The sequence below is a fragment of the Ruditapes philippinarum genome, unplaced genomic scaffold, assembly GCF_026571515.1.
Source record: "Ruditapes philippinarum isolate M1 unplaced genomic scaffold, ASM2657151v2 ctg128_1_1_1_1, whole genome shotgun sequence".
Taxonomy (NCBI): domain Eukaryota; kingdom Metazoa; phylum Mollusca; class Bivalvia; order Venerida; family Veneridae; genus Ruditapes; species Ruditapes philippinarum.
The window spans coordinates 961440-982211 of NW_026861563.1; the positions used below are offsets into that span (position 1 = coordinate 961440).

The following is a 20772-nucleotide window of genomic DNA, read 5'->3' on the forward strand; positions in this document are numbered from 1 at the left end:
AATACATACATACATACTTATATATCAAATTATTTAAACAGTTCCCTAATTAGATTATTCGTGAATTTTCAACATTTTTACAGCAATATAAATTATATCAGTTTGTCAATTGATAAAGTTTTCATTATAGACTTTTTTGTCTCTTAAAACAATCAGTTTTTGTCACATTCTGGAAGTTCTGCAGCAGACATTAGAACCTGATACTGTTTATCATGCCATAAAATGTAACAAATATCAACCTTTAATTGTATTTGTATCATTGTATTATCAGTTATTGGCATGGATCAAGAAAACAACACCCTGGTTGGAGAACAGAACCACAGACAATACTTTACCCGGCACACAACGAAAGCTTGATGAATTCAGAGATTACAGACGTAAACAGAAGCCCCCTAAGCTTGAAGACAAGGCCAAACTGGAAAATAGTTTCAATACTCTCCAAACACGACTCAGACTTAGTAACAGACCAGCATATCTTCCAACTGAAGGAAAAATGGTCTCCGTAAGTAATGTTAAAATCATTCAAATTGAGGAATTTTAAGATATGATGTTATATCAACATGCAAATTGAAAAGTTTTTTTGAAAATTGTGGTACCTGTTTTATTTCAGAGTTACAACCATGAGCACTAGGCTCCCAGTATGTTGTTGAATTCAAGAAAATTTCTTTCTACATTGGTATTTTCAGTGAAGTTTTTAATGAAATGTTTTAAAGCATATTTTATGATAACATTATGATATATATCACTGTGACCTGTCAGCTTCATGTCATCATGATGTGACTTGTTCTGAACTGTTTTACAGGACATAGCAAATGCCTGGAAAGGTTTGGAATTTGCAGAAAAAGGCTTTGAGGAATGGCTACTTTCAGAATTACAAAGGTAATTGTGTGTGCCTCCTAACCTGTTAACCAAATTTTTTATTGGCAAATATTGCAAATATTTTACAGGATATATCAAATGCATGGGGCCGTATGGAAACGGCCGAAAAAGACTTTGAGGACTGGTTAATATCCGAGCTGAGGAGGTAAATTTTACAACACCCTTATTACAATGGGTCTGGTAGATGGTGTACTTATATAATCATTATACTAGTCTATCATAGAACATGAGGAAGGTGTCCATGCAGATTTAGAGAACATGACAAAGGAGTTCAGCTATCAGTTGTTTTCTCTCTATTTTGAAATTTAGTTCCCATTTTACCCTTTTTGTTATGATTATATATACTAACACAGAGTTCCAGATAATTTTTTTACACTGGGGGTAATTACCCCCACTTTTCAGAATGTGGGGGTAAATTTAGATATATCGTAAATCAAAAGGGTACAATTAAATTACTTACTTTTTTGTACAAAAATAATATGATCCTTTGAAAATAGAATATATTTTAATGAAAATACATTAAAGATATTTATTTTGTATTAATTTAGCAGATATTTAGCATGAATTCACTTCAATTGAAAGGCCTTTACCATATTCTTATTTTATTTTATATTGTTTACAACAAAAATCGGTGACAATACATAAACAGTAACGTTACAAATAATCACCAGTCAATTGCCGATTTCTGCATGTTTATTGCACCTTCATTAGCCCATACATTGCCAGCTTTAAATTTATGACAAGTCAGATGTATGAAATTTGAAAGCCACGGATAACATTTTTGCCAATTTTCAAATGTTGTGTTGCGATTCACAATGTTCGCCCTTTTCGTTTTAAATACACGATCTAAAATGTCTTCAACAATAGGATTCACAATTGTTTTAGCGGGTAACTGAGTTGCGTTAAAAAAATTGTCAGTTTTCCTCTGCTTTGGTTTGGAAGCAGCCATGATGTACGTCTTTATTACCAAACGCTTACAATTATAAAGGAAATCAAGCCACACGTTTTACCAAGCGCCTACGCGATAAAGACATAATTTGACTGGTTTACAGAATGAAAATTAGTTGGAAGTATTTTGGCGGGTATTAAACGGAAAAAGATACACAGTCAACTGTTAAACGGAAATGGAATCAGCTGTTTCGAAAATGAAAGTACACACCAAATACGCTTCGATTTTTCATTCTATGCGTATCTGATTTATAGCGTGCGTAAATGAACGCAACAAATTTGAAATATGGTGCGTATTTAGTTGCTTTTGAAGCGTAAAATACGCCGATACGCACGTTATCTGGAACTCTGTTAAACATTTCCTATATTTTGGTGGAAGTAAAACTAACATTTATCTTGGCTAATAGTAGTGATGAGTCTTTTCAGGTTACATGAAACAAAGCAGATACAAAATGTAGATTTTTTTTCAGGCAGATTCAAGCATGCTGGGTTGTAGATTAAGATAAATATTAAAAGTAACATTTTAGTAGTCCTTCCTGGGTATTGGAACATTGACTTCTAACTTTGTAATAGTTCAAAGTTTATTTTCAATTTTGTTTAAATACAACAACTTTTTAGAAAGTAAAGAAAAATTTTGAACCAGTAGTTTTTTGTCTTAATCAAGATAAAATTGCAATGATATCTATATAATTATCATTTTGTTTAATACTAAAATCCAAGTTTTTTTGTATTCATCATGTGTAAGTTATTTATGATACAGACATTTACTAATTTCTAAATGAGAGATTTATGAAGTATTGAAAGCATTTATTTAGTTTAACCTAAATCTGACATACATCTTTAACTTTTTTCCCCCTATTTTATTTAGTTGATATTTTTCACTAAGTTTTTCAAGATAAAAGTAGTTTGAATAGATTAGAATATAGCTATAGTACTGTGCAACATGTGATATTTGTATAGATTGGAGAGATTAGATCATCTTGCACAGAAGTTCCGTCACCGTTGCGAGATCCATGAGGACTGGGCCGAGGGTAAGGAAGACATGTTACAGAGTCAAGACTTCAAGAGATGTAGACTTAATGATGTTAAGGTATGCATAGTGATGTTAGGACTTTTCTGTGGGTCCTCGTATTGTCCTGACATTTACATTGGTGTAATATTATAACTGACTTGAGGAAACTTTCCATTTTTTTCAGTCACACACAGGCCAATATCTTCATAGTTTCATATATATGACATTTGTTTGTCAAATGTTTTAAGATAATGTTGTTTTAAGGTCAGATATTACTTTTATTCTTTTTGCTTCCTGTTATGGGAATTAGTTGATATATGCTTTCCTGTCAAAAAAACATAAAATAGGTTACACTAATTTCCTATTCTGTGATCAGATCTATTAGTTGTATCAGCATTAATATAACAAAGATAAGAACTAGCTGAGTGAATTTCCTCCTGGTTATGCATCAGTGTGTATCTCATTAAATTGATGCATTATTTATTTGATAAAAAAACTAGATGTACTATTCTTTATTACTTAAATTCTCATTTCTTGCATTCTATCCTGTAATGAAAGTTCTACCACAGTTATATTCGGATTAATCACTTGAGATAATTAGAAATATGGCAATTGTTCAAAGTACTGATGATCATTTTCTCTTAATGTTTACTTTTTTCCTGTTATGAATTACTGATTTTATTAGTAGAAAGTATGTAAGACGTGTTCAAGTTTGTGATTATTTAATGACTTGTTTATGCATTGAAATGCATACTTTACTTACTTCTTATAAATTCACAAGCCAGTTTCACCACTGTTGTGGCATACCCATTATCAAAGCTCTAGTAAAGAACCCACCCTTTATGGTAAAGTCCCTGCTAAATGTCCACAAATTGTGCATAGGACATGTTCTGGACTATTCTGGCATTGACATGCTCACAAAAAACACAAAAAAAACTACCAGGTTAACCCTGCATTTCCGGGACATTCAAAAGCTTGGCTTAGTTCCCAAGGTTACCCATGCACTGCCCTAGGGATGGGGTACTAGGGTTATAATGGACTGTCACAGTTACTTGCAAATGTCTTGATAAAAACATGCTAGAAATTATTGTTAACATAAAAACTAGGTCAAAAGACGCATGATTTGCAAAATCATTAATTTGTAAACTTATTTATCATTGTGTGAAATATCCCCAGAACTAGTACGCAATAATAAATGAAATATGACTCTATATATCTAATTGTAGTAATTGACTTGCTTTTGACATATGCTTTCATTTCAAAGTACACTCTTCTGAAACATATATATGTACTTATGTTATTGATGTTATCAGATGTCATATCATATATATCATATATTATTATGTATTTTAGGCAATGAAGAAGAAGCATGAAGCGTTTGAGAGTGATCTAGCAGCACATCAAGACAGAGTAGAACAAATAGCAGCCATAGCACAGGAACTTAAGTAAAACTCTTACTTCATACATCTATATGTTAACTGTTACCTCCCTTGATTCACATTTCATGACTTTATTTAAGAAATCATAAGGGGTACAATGGCATAGTGGTTAAGGTAAAACTGCCATTCAAACTAGGGATCATGAGTTCAAGTCCTACCAACATGAAAACCATGTTTCATTTTAAGACATCAATACTGGTTATTCACAGGAAGTGGGCTAGAATGTTTGAATAATTTGATTGAAAGCTACACACCTCAAGCTTAAATAAATGTTGTTTGAATTAAACCAATCCAAAAACGTCAGAAGCAATATAGAATTAATATTGTATGGCAAATAAAACAATTTTGTTAGCAAAAAAAGTAAGAGTATGAACAATGTTAGATGAGAGCAATAGATTAGAGTCAGCAGATAAAGTCTTACTTATAACAATGTTTCATAGAGACAGTTGTATGTTATGTAATAGATCTTTTTCAAATTTTAATAATTTTAAACTAAGAGACAATTATCTAAACTTTTTTTTTGCTTATATAATAAAATGTTTTGGTTTTTGTTTCCAGTGCTTTAGAATATCATGATATAATAGCTGTTAACAAACGTTGTCAACTTATCTGTGAACAATGGGACAGACTTGGAACCCTCACTGCAACAAGGAGGGTAGCCTTAGATGTAAGAAACATCATCATTTATATAACTGTCGTGTTAAAGCATTTGAACTCTTTATTTCCTAAACTTATTCTTGTATAAACTCTTTCATCGCAAATATTGCTTTACTTCTTTGACCATAAATGCTGGTCTAATATGTTTTGAGATTGCGCCTGTCAGGACAGAAAATCTTTGATGTTTACATTGGTGATATTTTCAAACAGGGTGATGATTATTGTTAAGTTAAAGTTTTAAGGAAAACACACTTTGATAATTAGATAAATCTGAGTTTACGTAATTTGTATAAAATGTGTAAATTATTTTTAGATATGTTTTAATTGATATGATTTACTTTACAGGAAGCTGAAAATATATTAGAAAAGATAGATTCACTTCACCTTGAGTTTGCTAAACGAGCAGCAGTAAGTATATTGTTACATCAATTATATACACAATTAGTTCTACTTTTACAGAAAAATTGTGTTGTCAGGGTAACAGATTGGATTTATAAATCCAGGGATATATTGGGTTACAAATTATTGTAAATTTCTCTCTAATTTGAATGTATATAATTACTGAAACTCAGTCTGCCATATGTTACAACATGCCTTATAGATGTTTTAAATACACTGTCATTTCTGTCACAGCATTCTGAAACTTGTTTATTTATACTGTTGAGCACAATACAATATTATTTAGTATAATACAAAGTGTAAAAAAAAATGCTTGCACTTTAACACATGATATTCAGCTTCAATCACAATATGGTGTCAGGAGGCTGTAAAATGTTGATGCCATTATATAGTATTAAACTGTTAAATCAGTAAGAATGTGAAATCAGTAAGAAATCTTGATTAATATCAATATTAGTTGATTTGTTAATCATAATGTAATATACAATTTAATATGAATGCAGGTTATTATATAACATAATTTGTTTTCAGCCTTTCAATAACTGGCTGGATGGAGCCAAGGAAGATCTGTTAGACATGTTTATTGTACACACAACTGAAGAAATTCAGGTATTATACCTATATTTAATCACCAAATTGTAGCAAGGAAATGATAATTGCAGTTTAATTAAATTTCAATTAAGACACTGCAGAAATGTGAATTAAGTTGAATTTATTTTCATTACAAAACAAGATGTTGGAAATCATCTAAGTTTCTTATTTTGTAAAGTTTATGAAAGTAAATGAAAGTTATAATTCTGCTTATTTTATGTACAAAATGTATGAGAATTTTTAACCTGTATTTTCACTATATTTGTAGGAATTGTTTGAGGCACATGAACAGTTCAAGTCAACACTTCCAGAAGCAGACAAAGAATTCAATGCTATTATGCGTCTTGCCCAGCAAGCACAATCTCTCTCGTCTTCTATTGGCATCAGCAACCCAGAGAATCCATACACTACCGTTGATCCTAAGGTATATATCTATATCTTATCTTGTTTTATCCAATCCCTAGGGGTTCTAAAGTTTTTGCAAATTGCTAGCTGAACATTTATTTGATTTATTTTAAGAAAAAATATGAAATGATGTCATTGTTTACTTAGAGGTTTTTTGTCATCATCTTTTGGATTGATTTACTTTGTAATATATTATTTGAAATGATCACTTAAAAGTATTACAGTTTTGATAAGGCATACAAATGTTTTGAATTTTAACCAGATGTTGAAAATATATATCAAAATTAGATGCTATCAACAAATCCATAAAGATGGAATACTGCTAGTAAAGATGACATCATAGATTGCTTTTTTATCTTTTTATGATGCTTGTTTTGTTTACTGTTTTGCCAATGAGGGTCATTCTTAGCAAATTGTTCTTTATCATTTATTAAAATATTGCTTTGGAAATGAATGTTCCTAATTTTTTTTATTATAAACACAGTTTATAAATTTGATAAACATATTTCATAAGATATAGCTTATACCCTTTAGATAATAGATGCTATAAAGGAACAAGTTATGAAGTAAATAAGCTAGTTGTGCAATATTTAGAATCCTGAAAGTTAAATATTGTCATGATGGTACTGAATGATTTGTAGAATGATGATATTGATAATGCATTTAAAATATACAGCATTGATTCTTTTTTTTTACCATGATCATTATTAATTGAGTAGTAAAGAAGTTAAGAAATATATTCATGTAAAGGCATAACCATTTCTATTAAATTATCACTAGTTTAATGTAATTAGTATAATCACTTCATTTTAATTACATAGTTGCTGTAAGCCATATACATATAATTGAAATACACTAAGACATGTTTTGGTGATCTTGAATTTATGTTAGGTCTCGATGAGGTTTTATGAAATTGTTATATAGTATTTAATCATGTTAAAAATGATACTGCTGGACTTACTGCCCCCAGTCCCATATTTGCATGACCCAATTCTAACTGCAACAAACTGTTAGTACTCGGAGTTTTGAGTTCAGCTTTGCAGATTTTTATTAAACACTCGGTCTGCAGTTTTACCATTCTATGTGGGGTTATCTATTGGAATTTAAAATGAATTTGGGTATGGAGCAGTATATTTGAAAAAAAAAAATGTAAAGATGCAGAACATGAGAATTAATAAAATCTGGGTCACTGAAAAGTTTTGCTAGGATATTATTTTTGTTTGCCCATTATGTTTTTTACTCATCATACATGTATGTTTTTCATGCCTTTGCTTGGATAGGAGGTTAGTATTGCGCAATCATCTATGTTCACTAATTACTATTAACATCTTAGCATTACACATACTTTAGCATTAATATTGTGGTAATCCTGCTTTCTTAAATGGGTAGTAGTGGAAGTATCAAAATAAAATCAAATTACCAATTTGTTTAATACTTAAAGTTCAAGTATATAAAGTAAAGTGTAAAAAGAATTAAGAATTCAATTTTTATGCCCCCGCCATGTAATGGCCGGGGCATATAGTGTTACCCTGTTCCGTCATTCCGTCCTTCCGTCCTTCCATCCTTCCGTCCTTCCGTCATTTTGTCATTCCGTCATCATCAGTTTCCGTTCATTGTCTTAAGAACGGTTGGGCACATTCAACTCAAATTTGACATATGGATATGTCATGAGAAAATACAGGTCAAGTTCGAATTTGGTCATGGTTCGATGATTTTTGGCAGAGTTATGCCCCTTTTACTTTGAAAATAATATGAAATTTCAGTTTCCGTTCATTATCTCAAGAACGGTTGGACACATTTAACTCAAACTTGACATATTGATATGTTATGAGAAAATACAGGTCAAGTTCGAATTTGGTTATGGTTCAATGATTTTTGGCAGAGTTATGCCCCTTTTACTTTGAAAATAATATGAAATTTTCAGTTTCCGTTCATTATCTCCCCAACGGTACAACACAATCAACTCAAACTTGACATATGGATATGTCATGAGAAAATACAGGTCAAGTTCGAATTTGGTCATGGTTCGATGATTTTTGGCAGAGTTATGCCCCTTTCACTTTGAAAATAATAATAAATTTTCAGTTTCCGTTCATTATCTCCCTCAAGGTACAACACATTCAACTCAAACGTGACATATTGATGCGTCAAAGGAATGCGCAGGTCAAGTTCAAATTTGGTCGTGGTTCGATGATTTTTGGCAGAGTTATGCCCCTTTTACTTTGAAAATAATATGAAATTTTCAGTTTCCGTTCATTATCTCCCTCAAGGTACAACACATTCAACTCAAACGTGACATATGGATGCGTCAAAGGAATGCGCAGGTCAAGTTCAAATTTGGTCATGGTTCAATGATTTTTGGCAGAGTTATGCCCCTTTCACTTTGAAAGTAATATGAAATTTTCAGTTTCCGTTTATTATCTCCCCAATGGTACAACACATTCAACTCAAATTTGACATATGGATATGTTTTTGGAATGCCCAGGTCAAGTTCAAATTTGGTCATGGTTCAATGATTTTTGGCAGAGTAATGCCCCTTTCACTTTGAAAATAATATGAAATTTACAGTTTCTGTTCATTATCTACCCAACAGTGTTACATATTCAATTTTAATTTGACATATGGATATGTCAAAGGAATGGGCAGGTCAAGTTGGAATTTGGTCATGGTTTGATGGTTTTTTGGCAGAGTTATGTCCCTTTCACTTTGAAAATAATATAGATACATCTTAGGAATAAGCAGTTTAAGTTTGAATTTGGTCATGGTTCAATGATTTTAGACAAACTTATCTTTCCTGAATGTTTATTTTGAACTTTCAGTTTCAGCACTCATTCTTTTAGCCATTATTTTGGCTACAAATATGCAATATGCTTTTTCTAAAGGTTAAGACTGAATAATTTCAGTGCCTTGAACGTTGTATGGAAATGGTTTGTGTTAACATTGAAAAGTTTTAAGGGCTTTGAACTTAAAATGAAAAAAAAAAATTAATGCACCATCTGAAATTTTGGCTGCATGCGGGGTAGGGATTAAGCGATGATCGAGAATAATCGAAAATTGATCGTTTATAGGAAATGATTACGATGATCGATTACAAGTTTAATAATCGATCATCGGTAATCTTTTTTCTTGCTGTTACTTTAAGTGACTCACTGTATTATAGCAACACTCTAAATTAAAGCCATCTTTGGTTTACATTATAATTTTTCATTCAAATGAATATGAAAGCATTCTGGTGACTATTTGTGACCATGGAGTTAATAATTTACAATGAGACATTCAAATTTAAAGATATACTATGTTCTAATCTGACATTAGAAAATTAAGAATTTCTACACAGTCTCTTTGTAAATATAAAATAAACATGTTTTGACTTCACACAAAGAAGATATGTTATATAATATATAATTATAATATTCTACACACTATTGTATAGGGGTCACAATATGAATATATAGTGTCATTAAAAAATCCTGGCAGTTTTGTTAAGAAAGGACCAAAATTACTTGACCCCATAATAGGTTTCAGCTTCGAAGTTCCCATACATAATTTATTTCTTCTTTTATTCAAATTGAGACAATAATTTCATAGATTTTGATAAATTTATTTGATTAAAATATTTTACTCAAGGATCTTCAAATTAGTGTATTTCAGCTGACAAAGTGGTAGTTACACAAAGAACAGAATATTAATGGAATTCTTATAAATATTAAAGCATGATATGTACATGTACCTATTTATTTTTGTTTATGTAAATACTTCGATTATATAATCGATGATTGATTGAAAAGGGTTGTTCGATTATTTTCGATGATCGATTATGATTTTTGTCCGATTAAGAAACCCTAATGCGGGGGCATCCGTGGCATGATGACACATTTCTAGTTTTTATCATACATAAATGTTTGTAGTCTCAGGGTTAGATATAAACCACTATAATGTAGAGGGCAGGACCACATGTTACTGCCTGCATTTGAAGATTTTCCATGTTGTGGGAACAAGAATTTTACAATGCTAAAAGAATGCAGTCACTGCATTTAAATTTCATCAAGATAATGGCTTTGCACAAGTTCTTGCAGTCATTCATTTTTTTCAGGCAAAGCTTAAAATGATGTTTCAGTAAGGAAAAAAATGCCAGCTTTTATTCCTGTGTTCCTTGGAAAAAATGCTTTGTGCTTAACTTGCTCCAAGATTGTATTTCAAGATTTCACTTGCATTTAAGAAATCAAGGCACTTAATGTAATGTAAGGGAGTTAACAGTGGAAAATCTTTTTGATAGTTTATGACAAGGTTAAGGGACTTTATATGACTAATGGTAACAGTGATTCTGTTAGACTGATATCACTAATGTATCTACCTGTAACATATGGACTTGTTTAACGTAGAAAATCTGTTGTGGTGTTGTAATTCTATGTTTTAGACTTAACAATAAATTAATACATATAAGATATCACACTGGTGGATGTTGGTACAAATAATATGTTTGTTTAAACTCGCAAGATTTCTTACAAGTACATGACCATTTTTTAACATAAATCTTGAATTTTGTTTGAAGTCTGCTTGAAAATAATGGTCAAAATGTCTTTATTTTCTGGTAAAAAAAACCCAAACAAATCCAATTTCAACAGATCCCAAAACATTTGCTTTAATGCTTTGTTTGGTGTTAAAATACCTTGTCAGAAATCTGACTTTGATTAGACTGTATGTTGCATTGAAGAAACAATACTATAAGCTTAAGTTATTGTCTCTTTTTCATAATACATACTATTTTCAATATAAATGATATAATTTATTTTTGCACAAGAATCGTTGTTGGTTATTTGTGCACAAAGACACATCCTCAGAGAACAGTTTGTTGTCTTTAAGGACATTTTCTCAAGTTCAAAGGTTAAACTGACTCTTGAATTAACCCAGTTATATCTTTTCCATTGAAAATTATGATAAGATTTTGCACAAATTAGTTTTCTGATGGAAATAGAATGTTGTGAACTGTACTTTCAATATAGAGGAACTGTTAGTTTGGCATGTTGCCAGCTGGCTTCTTTGACTCAGTATGATAATTATAGCTGTGTTGGATGTTATACATGTAATATGTATGACTGATATACATATGTCTTGTTGTCTTAAATAATGTTATACTATTTGAGCCATGTCACGACAAAATCAACATAATGGGTTTGCGACCAGCATGGATCCAGACCAGCCTGCGCATCCGCGCAGTCTGATCAGGATCCATGCTGTTCGCTATCACTTTCTCTACTTGTTATACCGTTTGTAAGCGAACAGCATGGATCCTGATCAGACTGCGCGGATGCACAGGCTGGTCTGGATTCATGCTGGTCGCAAACCCATTATGTTGGTTTTGTCGTGACGCGGCTCATTTATTGTTTCAACTATTGTCTCCTTGTTAGTTTTAATAATTAACAGCATGCATCTTGTCAAATGTCTGTTATTAACTTACATAATATACCAAATTTATCTGTATTTCCTTGCTATAAATCATGATGTCTTTCCCTATAAAAGAGTTGGGGTGTAATATATCCATGTTTTGTAATTACGTGTATTTGTTGAAGTCTTGTTTAGGGAAAGACAAACTTACAGAGTATTTCTTTATTATATACATTCTATCTTATCAATGAATGAATTACATTCCAGCATGCTTCAAATTACAATTTGTATTTAAATAACTAAAGAATGCAGCTTGTTTGTGTATCATATAAATAAATTACAATAAGAAATATCATGTTTAACTCTGCATGACTGTTAAAAATATTTCTATACTAAAGCATGACAAACATGAATCGTTGTATTTAAACAGAATTTACAAAATAATATTTTTGAGTGACTGTTGAATGAATATCTAGGAAAATGCCTTGTTTGATTTATGACTTTATTGATTTATTTTGTTATAGGATATCTCTAACAAATGGGGAGATGTTAAACAGCTGGTGCCACAGAGAGATGGTGTTCTCTCAGGAGAGATGGCCAAACAGCAAAAGAACGAACGTTTGCGACGTGAATTTGCTCAAAAGGCTAACGTTGTTGGTCCCTGGATCGAGACACAGCTTGATGCCGTAGCATCAATCACCATACAACTGAAGGCATCTCTAGAAGATCAGTTGAACAAACTTCACCATTACGAGAAATCTGTGCAGCAATATAAACCTCATATGGATGACTTAGAAACTATCAACCAGGTATAATTACACTCTAAAATAGTATACAGTCCATTGTTACTCAAATAGTATTACCCTGTATTAATTGTTTTTCTTGATTAAGTTTTTGTTTCAGTTTCTATGTACAATGACTATCAACTTTAAAGGCAAGAAGCCTTCTTCATAACTTTGTCTTTCTCTATGAATATGTAGATAAATTACTTTCTTTTCATCAACTATTTATGTCACTTGATTTCCATATACTTCGTATATCTTGACATTTTGAATGGGCTGATGTTCATTTTATGTATTTTACATTCCGGACATTATACTTAAGCGACATTAAACTTAAGCAGGCAATATCATAAAGATTGTTTAGACTGTGCTGTTATTAAGGTTGGCCAGACTATATATGGGTGACATTGGTCTACAAGTGTCACTATGGCTACTGTATAAAATATATTGAAATATATGATCTTATGTTTTCAGGAAGTACAGGAAGCAATGATCTTTGAGAACAGATATACACACTACACAATGGAGGTAACTCTATCTAAATTTAAATTATCTCTCTTTAATGCTTGAAATATAATAACCTTCAGTTGGTGAAGATTATTTCATGTAAGACTGAAATGCCACTAATTTAGATTATGCTTAAAATATTTAAATGTAAAGAATGAAGTAGAAACCATCATGTGAACATTAAACAGTGTGAGAATTTTCTGTAAGAAATGCTTAAGGTAAATATCAAGTTTCAGACTTTATAATTGAAGTGTTCTGTATTTTTGATTTTGAAATATTAAATTAAGTGATGTTATATTTCAGACATTGAGAGTAGGTTGGGAACAGTTGTTGACAGCCATAGCCAGAAACATAAATGAAGTTGAAAACCAGGTTAGTAAATTAATCTTTCTCAAATTTAAAGTATATAAACTATACACAAAGATAAAATGACAGTGATTCCTGTGAAATGGTAGCAGGATGTAGACAGCTTATTACAATGTATAGATACAATAGTAACCTTTGGGCAGGAAGTTAAATCATTTCCCTTAGATGGTGTGAAAGAAATCAAATTAAACCATTCAATAAAAGATATCCAATGAAAACCACATGTATTTAAGATGTTATCTGTTGGCAAAGTGTGTTATATGTCCAGTTGAACAGTATTATTAATTACCAAAATTATAGCTGGTCAATATCATAATTAAAATAAATTAACCCTCACCTGTCCATTTAATGTACTTTTATTTGTGTAAACAACAATAAAAAAAGGGAAAATAATTGATTTAATGGACCTTTAGGGTATACTTTTTATATGCCTTGTTTGATTCACCTGTGTTTAAATAATTCATCAATGTCAATTAATCACCTAGTAGTAAAAATCCAGGTATCTTAATGAGGTCTTTGATTAGAAAATGTCATAACATGTAATGATTGTTAACAGAAGGATAAAAAACTCTTAAACCTTTGTGATGTATTAGAGATAATCAGATAAAAACTTGTCATAAAAACTGTTAAAATCTTCACCAGCAAGGAGATATACTTGACCAGATAGAGGAAATGATTAATAGTTTTATTTTTAGATAATGTAATTAAGATTCAAAAGATAAATTGGTACAACTACACATCATATATAAAGAGTGAGAAGTTGTTGCAAACTACTAGAGGGTAAAGTGACATGTACTTGGAACTTCATTTTACAAAGGATATTTTAAAAACTCTAAAATTTTACCTTGGATTGTTTTAAAAAGAAACTGTAAATTGAATAGTGGAATAAAAATTGTGGCTTAATACCTACTGAATTTATCAATAATTTTTTTTATAAGTGTATATATCATTGACTGGTGAATTAGACAAAGAACTATAAATAAATATTAGATCTAGGATTGTTCAATGTGAAACTGTGAATCACTGAGGGAAAAATAACTATATTTATAATTGATACAGGATTGTTTAATGTGAAACTGTTATTGTGAGTGAGTTAAGTGTAGTTGATCAAGAATTGAGTATATATATAAAGAAGGAATGTATAGACACGAGACCATGTATTCTTATGATAGTTATGATTTGTCTACACCTCCACCACTACCACCTAGAAAATGTACATGTTGTTGTACATGTGCTGCTAGCAGGAATAACTCTATCAATACAAGCTATACATTAAATCACTCGGGATATATTAATTACAGTTTTGATGAAAGTTTTCATTCTGAGGTAGGATTTTTGGGGAATAAAATTTTTTTTTGTTATTTTAAGATACAATGAGGAAAATAGTTTACATCTCAAATTTGATTTTAACAAGAAAAAAATATAAAAAAAATTTCAAGCATTATATTTACTCTTTCTGAGTCATAAAATGTAATTAATATTTCAGAGATAAAGATGATACCAGACTTCCTTTTATAAAAATTTTCACATGCGTTACCACTCTTTTAACTTTTATATGTTCTGCACCTTAACTGCATATAAAGGCAATAGCATATTAATTGCTCAGTTAATGCAAATTCTTTTCTTTTCCTTGGTGTTTTAAAGATACCCATGATAAACTTGATATTTCATTTTTGTGATAACTGATATAAAACTTGACAAATATTTGATTTCCCATGCAGCATTAGTTGTACACTAGTTTCTATATAAACTGCTGCCTGGTATTTAAACAGGGATATTTTTATATCATCATTTTGGCTGTTTCAAGTTTCTATTTTCAATGTTATTGTCATGTTGGAATTTGTTTACATTTTTTTGGCATTGTGTTGCTGTACCTTTATACATTGTTGACATATTTTACATGCTTTGAAGTTTAGTTACCATGATGTTTATGAGAAATTAATGTACAAGAATTAACTTGTGAAAACTTTACTCTATGTATCTCAGTGCATGCGCCTCCTCAGGGAAATGTTGTTTTCATTATAATTAATGGATAATTGAATTTATGTTGGCATTTTCTTAGTTCATAAATGATCTCAGAGGAGAGCAATTCAAACGTAATGAGGATTTGATAATCTGGCTAGAATATTTTTCATGATAGAAATATTTAAGTGGAAAAGTACAAGGATTTACCTGTAATGTAGACAGCTGTGATATTAAGTTTGATAATTTTTTGTTAATTATCTATTTGTTTGTTTCTAGGTTATTTGGTATTTGAAAATATATCTTGTAATATCTGGAAGTTTAAGTTACACATAAAGTCCTGTATATAGTGTATATTACATAGATTGTTAATTATTTCAGATCTTGACTCGTGACTCTAAGGGTATAAGTGAAGACCAGATGAATGAGTTCCGTGCCTCATTTAACCACTTTGACAAGAACAGGACTCGTAGATTGGAGCCAAAGGAATTTAAGGCGTGTCTTGTCAGTTTAGGTTACAATATCAGAGAAGATAGACAGGTTAGTTCATAAACATTCTTAACTAAATATTATCATTTTGTAAATTGATTTGCCTAAATGATACACAAATATACATGCATTTTACTAAAAGATATATTTCATATTGCTGGAGGAATTATTTAAATATTCAATTGGGTTCATGGACATTTATACCATACATATTTCTCTTTGTCACTTAGGTAATTTGTAAGTGAAAATACTTTCTCTGTTTTGTGCTAAATCGCCTTTTTATCAGGATATAAATATTGTTTGGTTTATACAGAATATTTTTTAGTTCCATTGTGTTGGAAGCTATAAGCTTATTGAAACACTCCCAAATCCATTCCTGGAACCAACCAGTACTAAGCAATGAGTCAGTATCAAGCAATGAGTGTAAAGTTTCTTGCTCATGGAAACAACTTCAAAGATAAATTGAAAATACTTTATAGATGAATAAATGGTTTAAGTATATTATATATAAAAAAAGACATCTGCTTGTGTGTTTTTACTCGATACGGTTAAATATAACCAGATTGTTGATATTTTGAATGTTCCTAAAACAGAAGTACAAGTGTTTGTATTGTTATATTACAGGGTGATGCAGACTTCCAGAGAATCATGTCTATAGTAGATCCTAACCACAGTGGCTACGTAACGTTCGAGAGTTTCCTTGACTTCATGACTAGAGAAACAGCAGACACCGACACTGCTGAACAAGTCATGCAGTCTTTCAAGATCCTTGCAGCAGATAAGGTTTGTACCTATTACTTTATTATATTATAAATGTCCATGTGTTGAAAATAAGGATACATACTTACTGTTAAATGCATAAATTTTTTACAACTGACAAGCATTTTATTTTTTTCTTGCTTGATAGTTAAATTGTAAAATCAGGAGCCTTTCTTCAGATCCTGTTTTATTATCAGTTTTATCTTTTTCTAGACTTTAAAGAGAGCTTTTGTACTTTTAAAGTATTTCAACTGTGTTGCATATGTTTAGGTATTTCATAAAAGGACATATCAAATATATTATAACAATAACAGTGTCATAGATAAATGGTCACATGTTTAGTTGAGTAATGAAGAATCTCTGTGTTAATGTTATTCCGCTTTTAAATGATAGAATTTACATTGGAATGGTATAATATATGTGAAATTAAATTGGAATGTTTTTGTTTTTTTCTTTCAGCCTTTTATCACAGCACAGATATTAAGACAAGAGTTGCCTCCAGATCAAGCTGAGTACTGTATACAGAGAATGGCCCCATACAGTGGACGTGATGCTGTACCTGGTGCTCTAGATTACATGAGCTTCTCTACAGCACTGTATGGTGAGAGTGACTTGTGAGAATGTTAAACTACTATAGTGCCATTCACATTGTCAAATTTGGTCCCAGGTGATCACTTGTCGTCTGTAATTGCTTCTGTAGCATAGGAAGAGCTGGAGTTCTCCCCCTTTGGACCTGTCCTTCATGCATATCATGTGACCTGATTGGTGTGTTGTTTCAAAAACTTTTTTAAAAAAGGAGTGATGTGATGATAAGATATGCGAGATGACCTTTAACCTGAGATGTTGGCCAATGGAAAAGGAAATTATAAACATTTTGGGATTACAAACAAAAGATACATAAAGGATTTAATGATTGTATTACACCCATCATATAACATGTTAAACTTCATAAAGATACATGATAAAGTAAGGTTTTTTAAAGACAGAACAGGCATCTATATTGCAGAAGTGTTTACAGGGAGTTAAAGGCACACCACATATAGTCATGTTGTGGAGTAAAACAGACATCTATGCATGGATTGGTACTTTACATCATTGTATATTTGATTGTAACCTTCCAAACCAGTTTTAACCTCATGTTTTTGTTAAACCATCAACATGTATTATGAGAAAAAAAAACCTATATAATACAGCTCTATACGTTATATGTAATTTGTTATAATAGGAATTTTTTATATAAATTCACTCACTGGCAGGACTTGCTACAATACCCCAGTATAGAAATGGTTTGACCTGTCTCACCCACTCTGCTTGAACTTTTTCTATATCTGATCAGAGGGCATTTTATAATAATATTCAAGATTGGACTGTCAGTGGGTTGGTTTTGGTGTTTTTATTTAATGAGAGATAAAATTTGTATCAATTCTGGAGGCTGTTTCTTTGGGGATTTCTTTTTTACCATCTGTGCTATAAGGCGATATAATTACATACATACATACATACATACAAACCAATGGAACTGTTCCAGCTTTGGTAAAAATGTTATTTCTTGGTAATAACTTATCGGCGACTTGTAATCAATCCTCGATTTTTCAAACAGTATATTACAATTTTTATTAGTTCAATAGCTTACATATATACTGCTTTTATGATTAAATAATGAAGTTAGTATTTAGTTATTTTCAATTTGTTGTAAGATATTCACTCTGTATATAATTTATATGAAGCACTGCCGCTATGTAGCTTTTATAATATAGGTTAATAATAGGTCTTTTATTTCTAATCTACTTCAGATTCTATATAAGCAATTCTATGAACGAGACAAGATATCTGTGCAATTTGGCAATACAAACTGCATTTGTATGAATATATACTGACCTTTGATGTACGTTATAGCAGGCTATGTTCATGTAACTAAATTAAAATCAAAATTTCACTTGTTCTGTTGTTTAATCGAAATAGTTTTTCCGCATTTAATTATTCTTATACTGACTTTATTGTTGATCTGACTTGTTCATCAGGCATTTATATCTTTGCTTGAAATTCTTGACAACTTCTGTGGGGCTTGGAGTTTAGTGTTGAACCTTTATATCATTTTAATAGAGTGTAATCTTCATCTACCTAACACCACTGTTTATGATAGGGATGTTTTTAAGGGTGTATTTACTTTGCTGTATTAGTTTATTTTTACAATAGTTAAATTCTTATTTTTAACAACTGTTGGCTCGTGTGATACTATAGTCCAAACATTAATCTCTTTAACATAATAACCAAAAAAAAAGTTCTGTGCACAGAGTATGTGTATGTGTTCCTACAGATTGATTGTAATGGTACAGCTACCAGACTAGAGCTTGTGACAACATCGTAGCTCACAGATCATGAATATGTGCACTGTTAAATATGTCATATTATTGTACCATCGTAGAAGAAAGCGGGACTCGATATTATAAAAGTTTGCTACCTATACCGTTTAACAGTCTGTGGTAAGATACACACATGTTCGGAACTTTTAAAACACATACCCCTTTAACGATAAAACAACACTCTAAGCCAAAATGAAATATTTTTTAAAGAAAAAAGTGCCTCGATACAGCCTGCATTGTCTTGTATTGTACTATTGATCTATATGGTATTATAATCAAAAAATGGTAGATACTATTTTTATGACTGTATTTTATAGGTAAACATTTTAACATTACTCTGTCGTCATCATTTCCTCTCATTGATAAGGCTGCTGATGATTGTCATGTTAACATTACTTTTTTTTTTGCTTATGCTAATAAATACATAGGTACCCATTAGCCTATTTTATATATGAATGAAAGAAGTCATGACTTAACCAGTAATTTAAATTGGAATAAAATGAAATAAAAAACATAAAAGTGTATTTTGTCTTTTTATTATTTGCTCATGCACAAACATATGACTGAGAACTGAGCATATACATGCATATGCACAAGAAAATCATCAATTGTTTAATACCTTCTTCAGAAGACAAATTCAAAGTATTCTTGCCGAAAATACATCTAGACCTTATTCTAGACACCCAATTTAATTCAACACTCCATAATTTATTCATGGTAATTCTAGTTCAACTAATGCATTAAAAAGCATTGAGAATATTCCTCTTCAGAAATTAATGCAAAATTCTTTACAACTATGTACTTTGTGGGAGGCTCATCATAACATGAAGAAAAAACTGTTAATTCAAATTCTTGTCTACCACAAACTGTATCTGTTATATGTTTGTGGTATGTTAATGAGTCATGTTGAAAGAATTTTAATGGCAAGATAATCTGTATATTATCTCACAGATCTATGTAAACTTATAGCTTAGTCCATATGTAGCTTGACTTTTTGTCAAAGATAAAAGATTTATTACTACAGTGGTGTTATCCATTTCTGTTCCTGTTGCCATCCAAAAATTTGGCCATTACTTTAATTTTATTTCTTAATTGATTGTCTTCATGATTGGCCACAACAATCCCTTGGACAAGAACTTCAAGTAGACCAGACTGAACCTCGAGTCATAAAGGACCTTGATCTTCAAGGTCAAATGTTTGAATTTTGCTTTAATTGGCTGTAACTTTGTTATTATGTTTGGATTGTCTTCATACTTGGACACAACAATCCTTTGGACAAGGCCTTCATGTAAATTAAATTGATTGTGACCTTCACTTATCAATGACCTTGAAGGTTACATTATTGAATTTTGCTTGATTTTTGCTAAAATTTACTGTAACTTTGTAATTTATGAATGGAATGTCTTCATGCTTGAGCATTATCTTAAGAGGATCAAACTGAATTTGACCTTGAATGTCAATGAGTATTCTTCACTACAATATTCTTACTACGATGACATGGTTCACTTTAGCAATAAGAACAAGAGGGCCATGATGGCCCTGAGGTCGCTCACCTGTATAAAGGCACCCGGAGCGGGTCAGTTTAAACCCGGGGCTTTTATTTGAACAAACTTGGAAGACACCCATTAGAAGATGTTTCACAATGTTAAGTTTTTTACTACACACATATAATGAAAAAACAACGATCTCCTTCTTCCCCTACACCAACCCCCCACCTATCCCCCTTCCTCCCCCCCCCGGCAGGGCCAATTTTAACCCAAGGGCTTTTATTTGAACAAACTTGGTAGACACCCATAAGATGTTTCATGCTAAACATCTAAGCTCTAGCT

The 20772-nt window shown here is 31.2% G+C and overlaps 1 protein-coding gene across 3 annotated transcripts in view; it reads left to right on the forward strand.

Moving 5' to 3' along the window:
• LOC132716153 (alpha-actinin, sarcomeric-like) overlaps positions 1–19467 on the forward strand; it is a 51347-nt gene extending 31880 nt beyond the window's left edge. For 2 of the 3 annotated variants that reach the window (XM_060699353.1, XM_060699354.1), the window contains exons 9-22: positions 272–502; positions 803–879; positions 2788–2917; positions 4193–4284; positions 4837–4945; positions 5281–5343; positions 5866–5943; positions 6194–6349; positions 12240–12524; positions 12972–13025; positions 13308–13376; positions 15714–15872; positions 16446–16604; positions 17040–19467. In XM_060699353.1, the coding sequence (XP_060555336.1) occupies positions 272–502; positions 803–879; positions 2788–2917; positions 4193–4284; positions 4837–4945; positions 5281–5343; positions 5866–5943; positions 6194–6349; positions 12240–12524; positions 12972–13025; positions 13308–13376; positions 15714–15872; positions 16446–16604; positions 17040–17198 (1821 nt within the window). In that variant the 3' untranslated portion in view covers positions 17199–19467. Of the gene's footprint in view, positions 1–271; positions 503–802; positions 880–947; positions 1025–2787; positions 2918–4192; positions 4285–4836; positions 4946–5280; positions 5344–5865; positions 5944–6193; positions 6350–12239; positions 12525–12971; positions 13026–13307; positions 13377–15713; positions 15873–16445; positions 16605–17039 lie in introns of all 3 variants that reach the window. The other variant, XM_060699355.1, reaches the window with a different exon arrangement.
• Positions 19468–20772: the final 1305 nt, after the last annotated feature.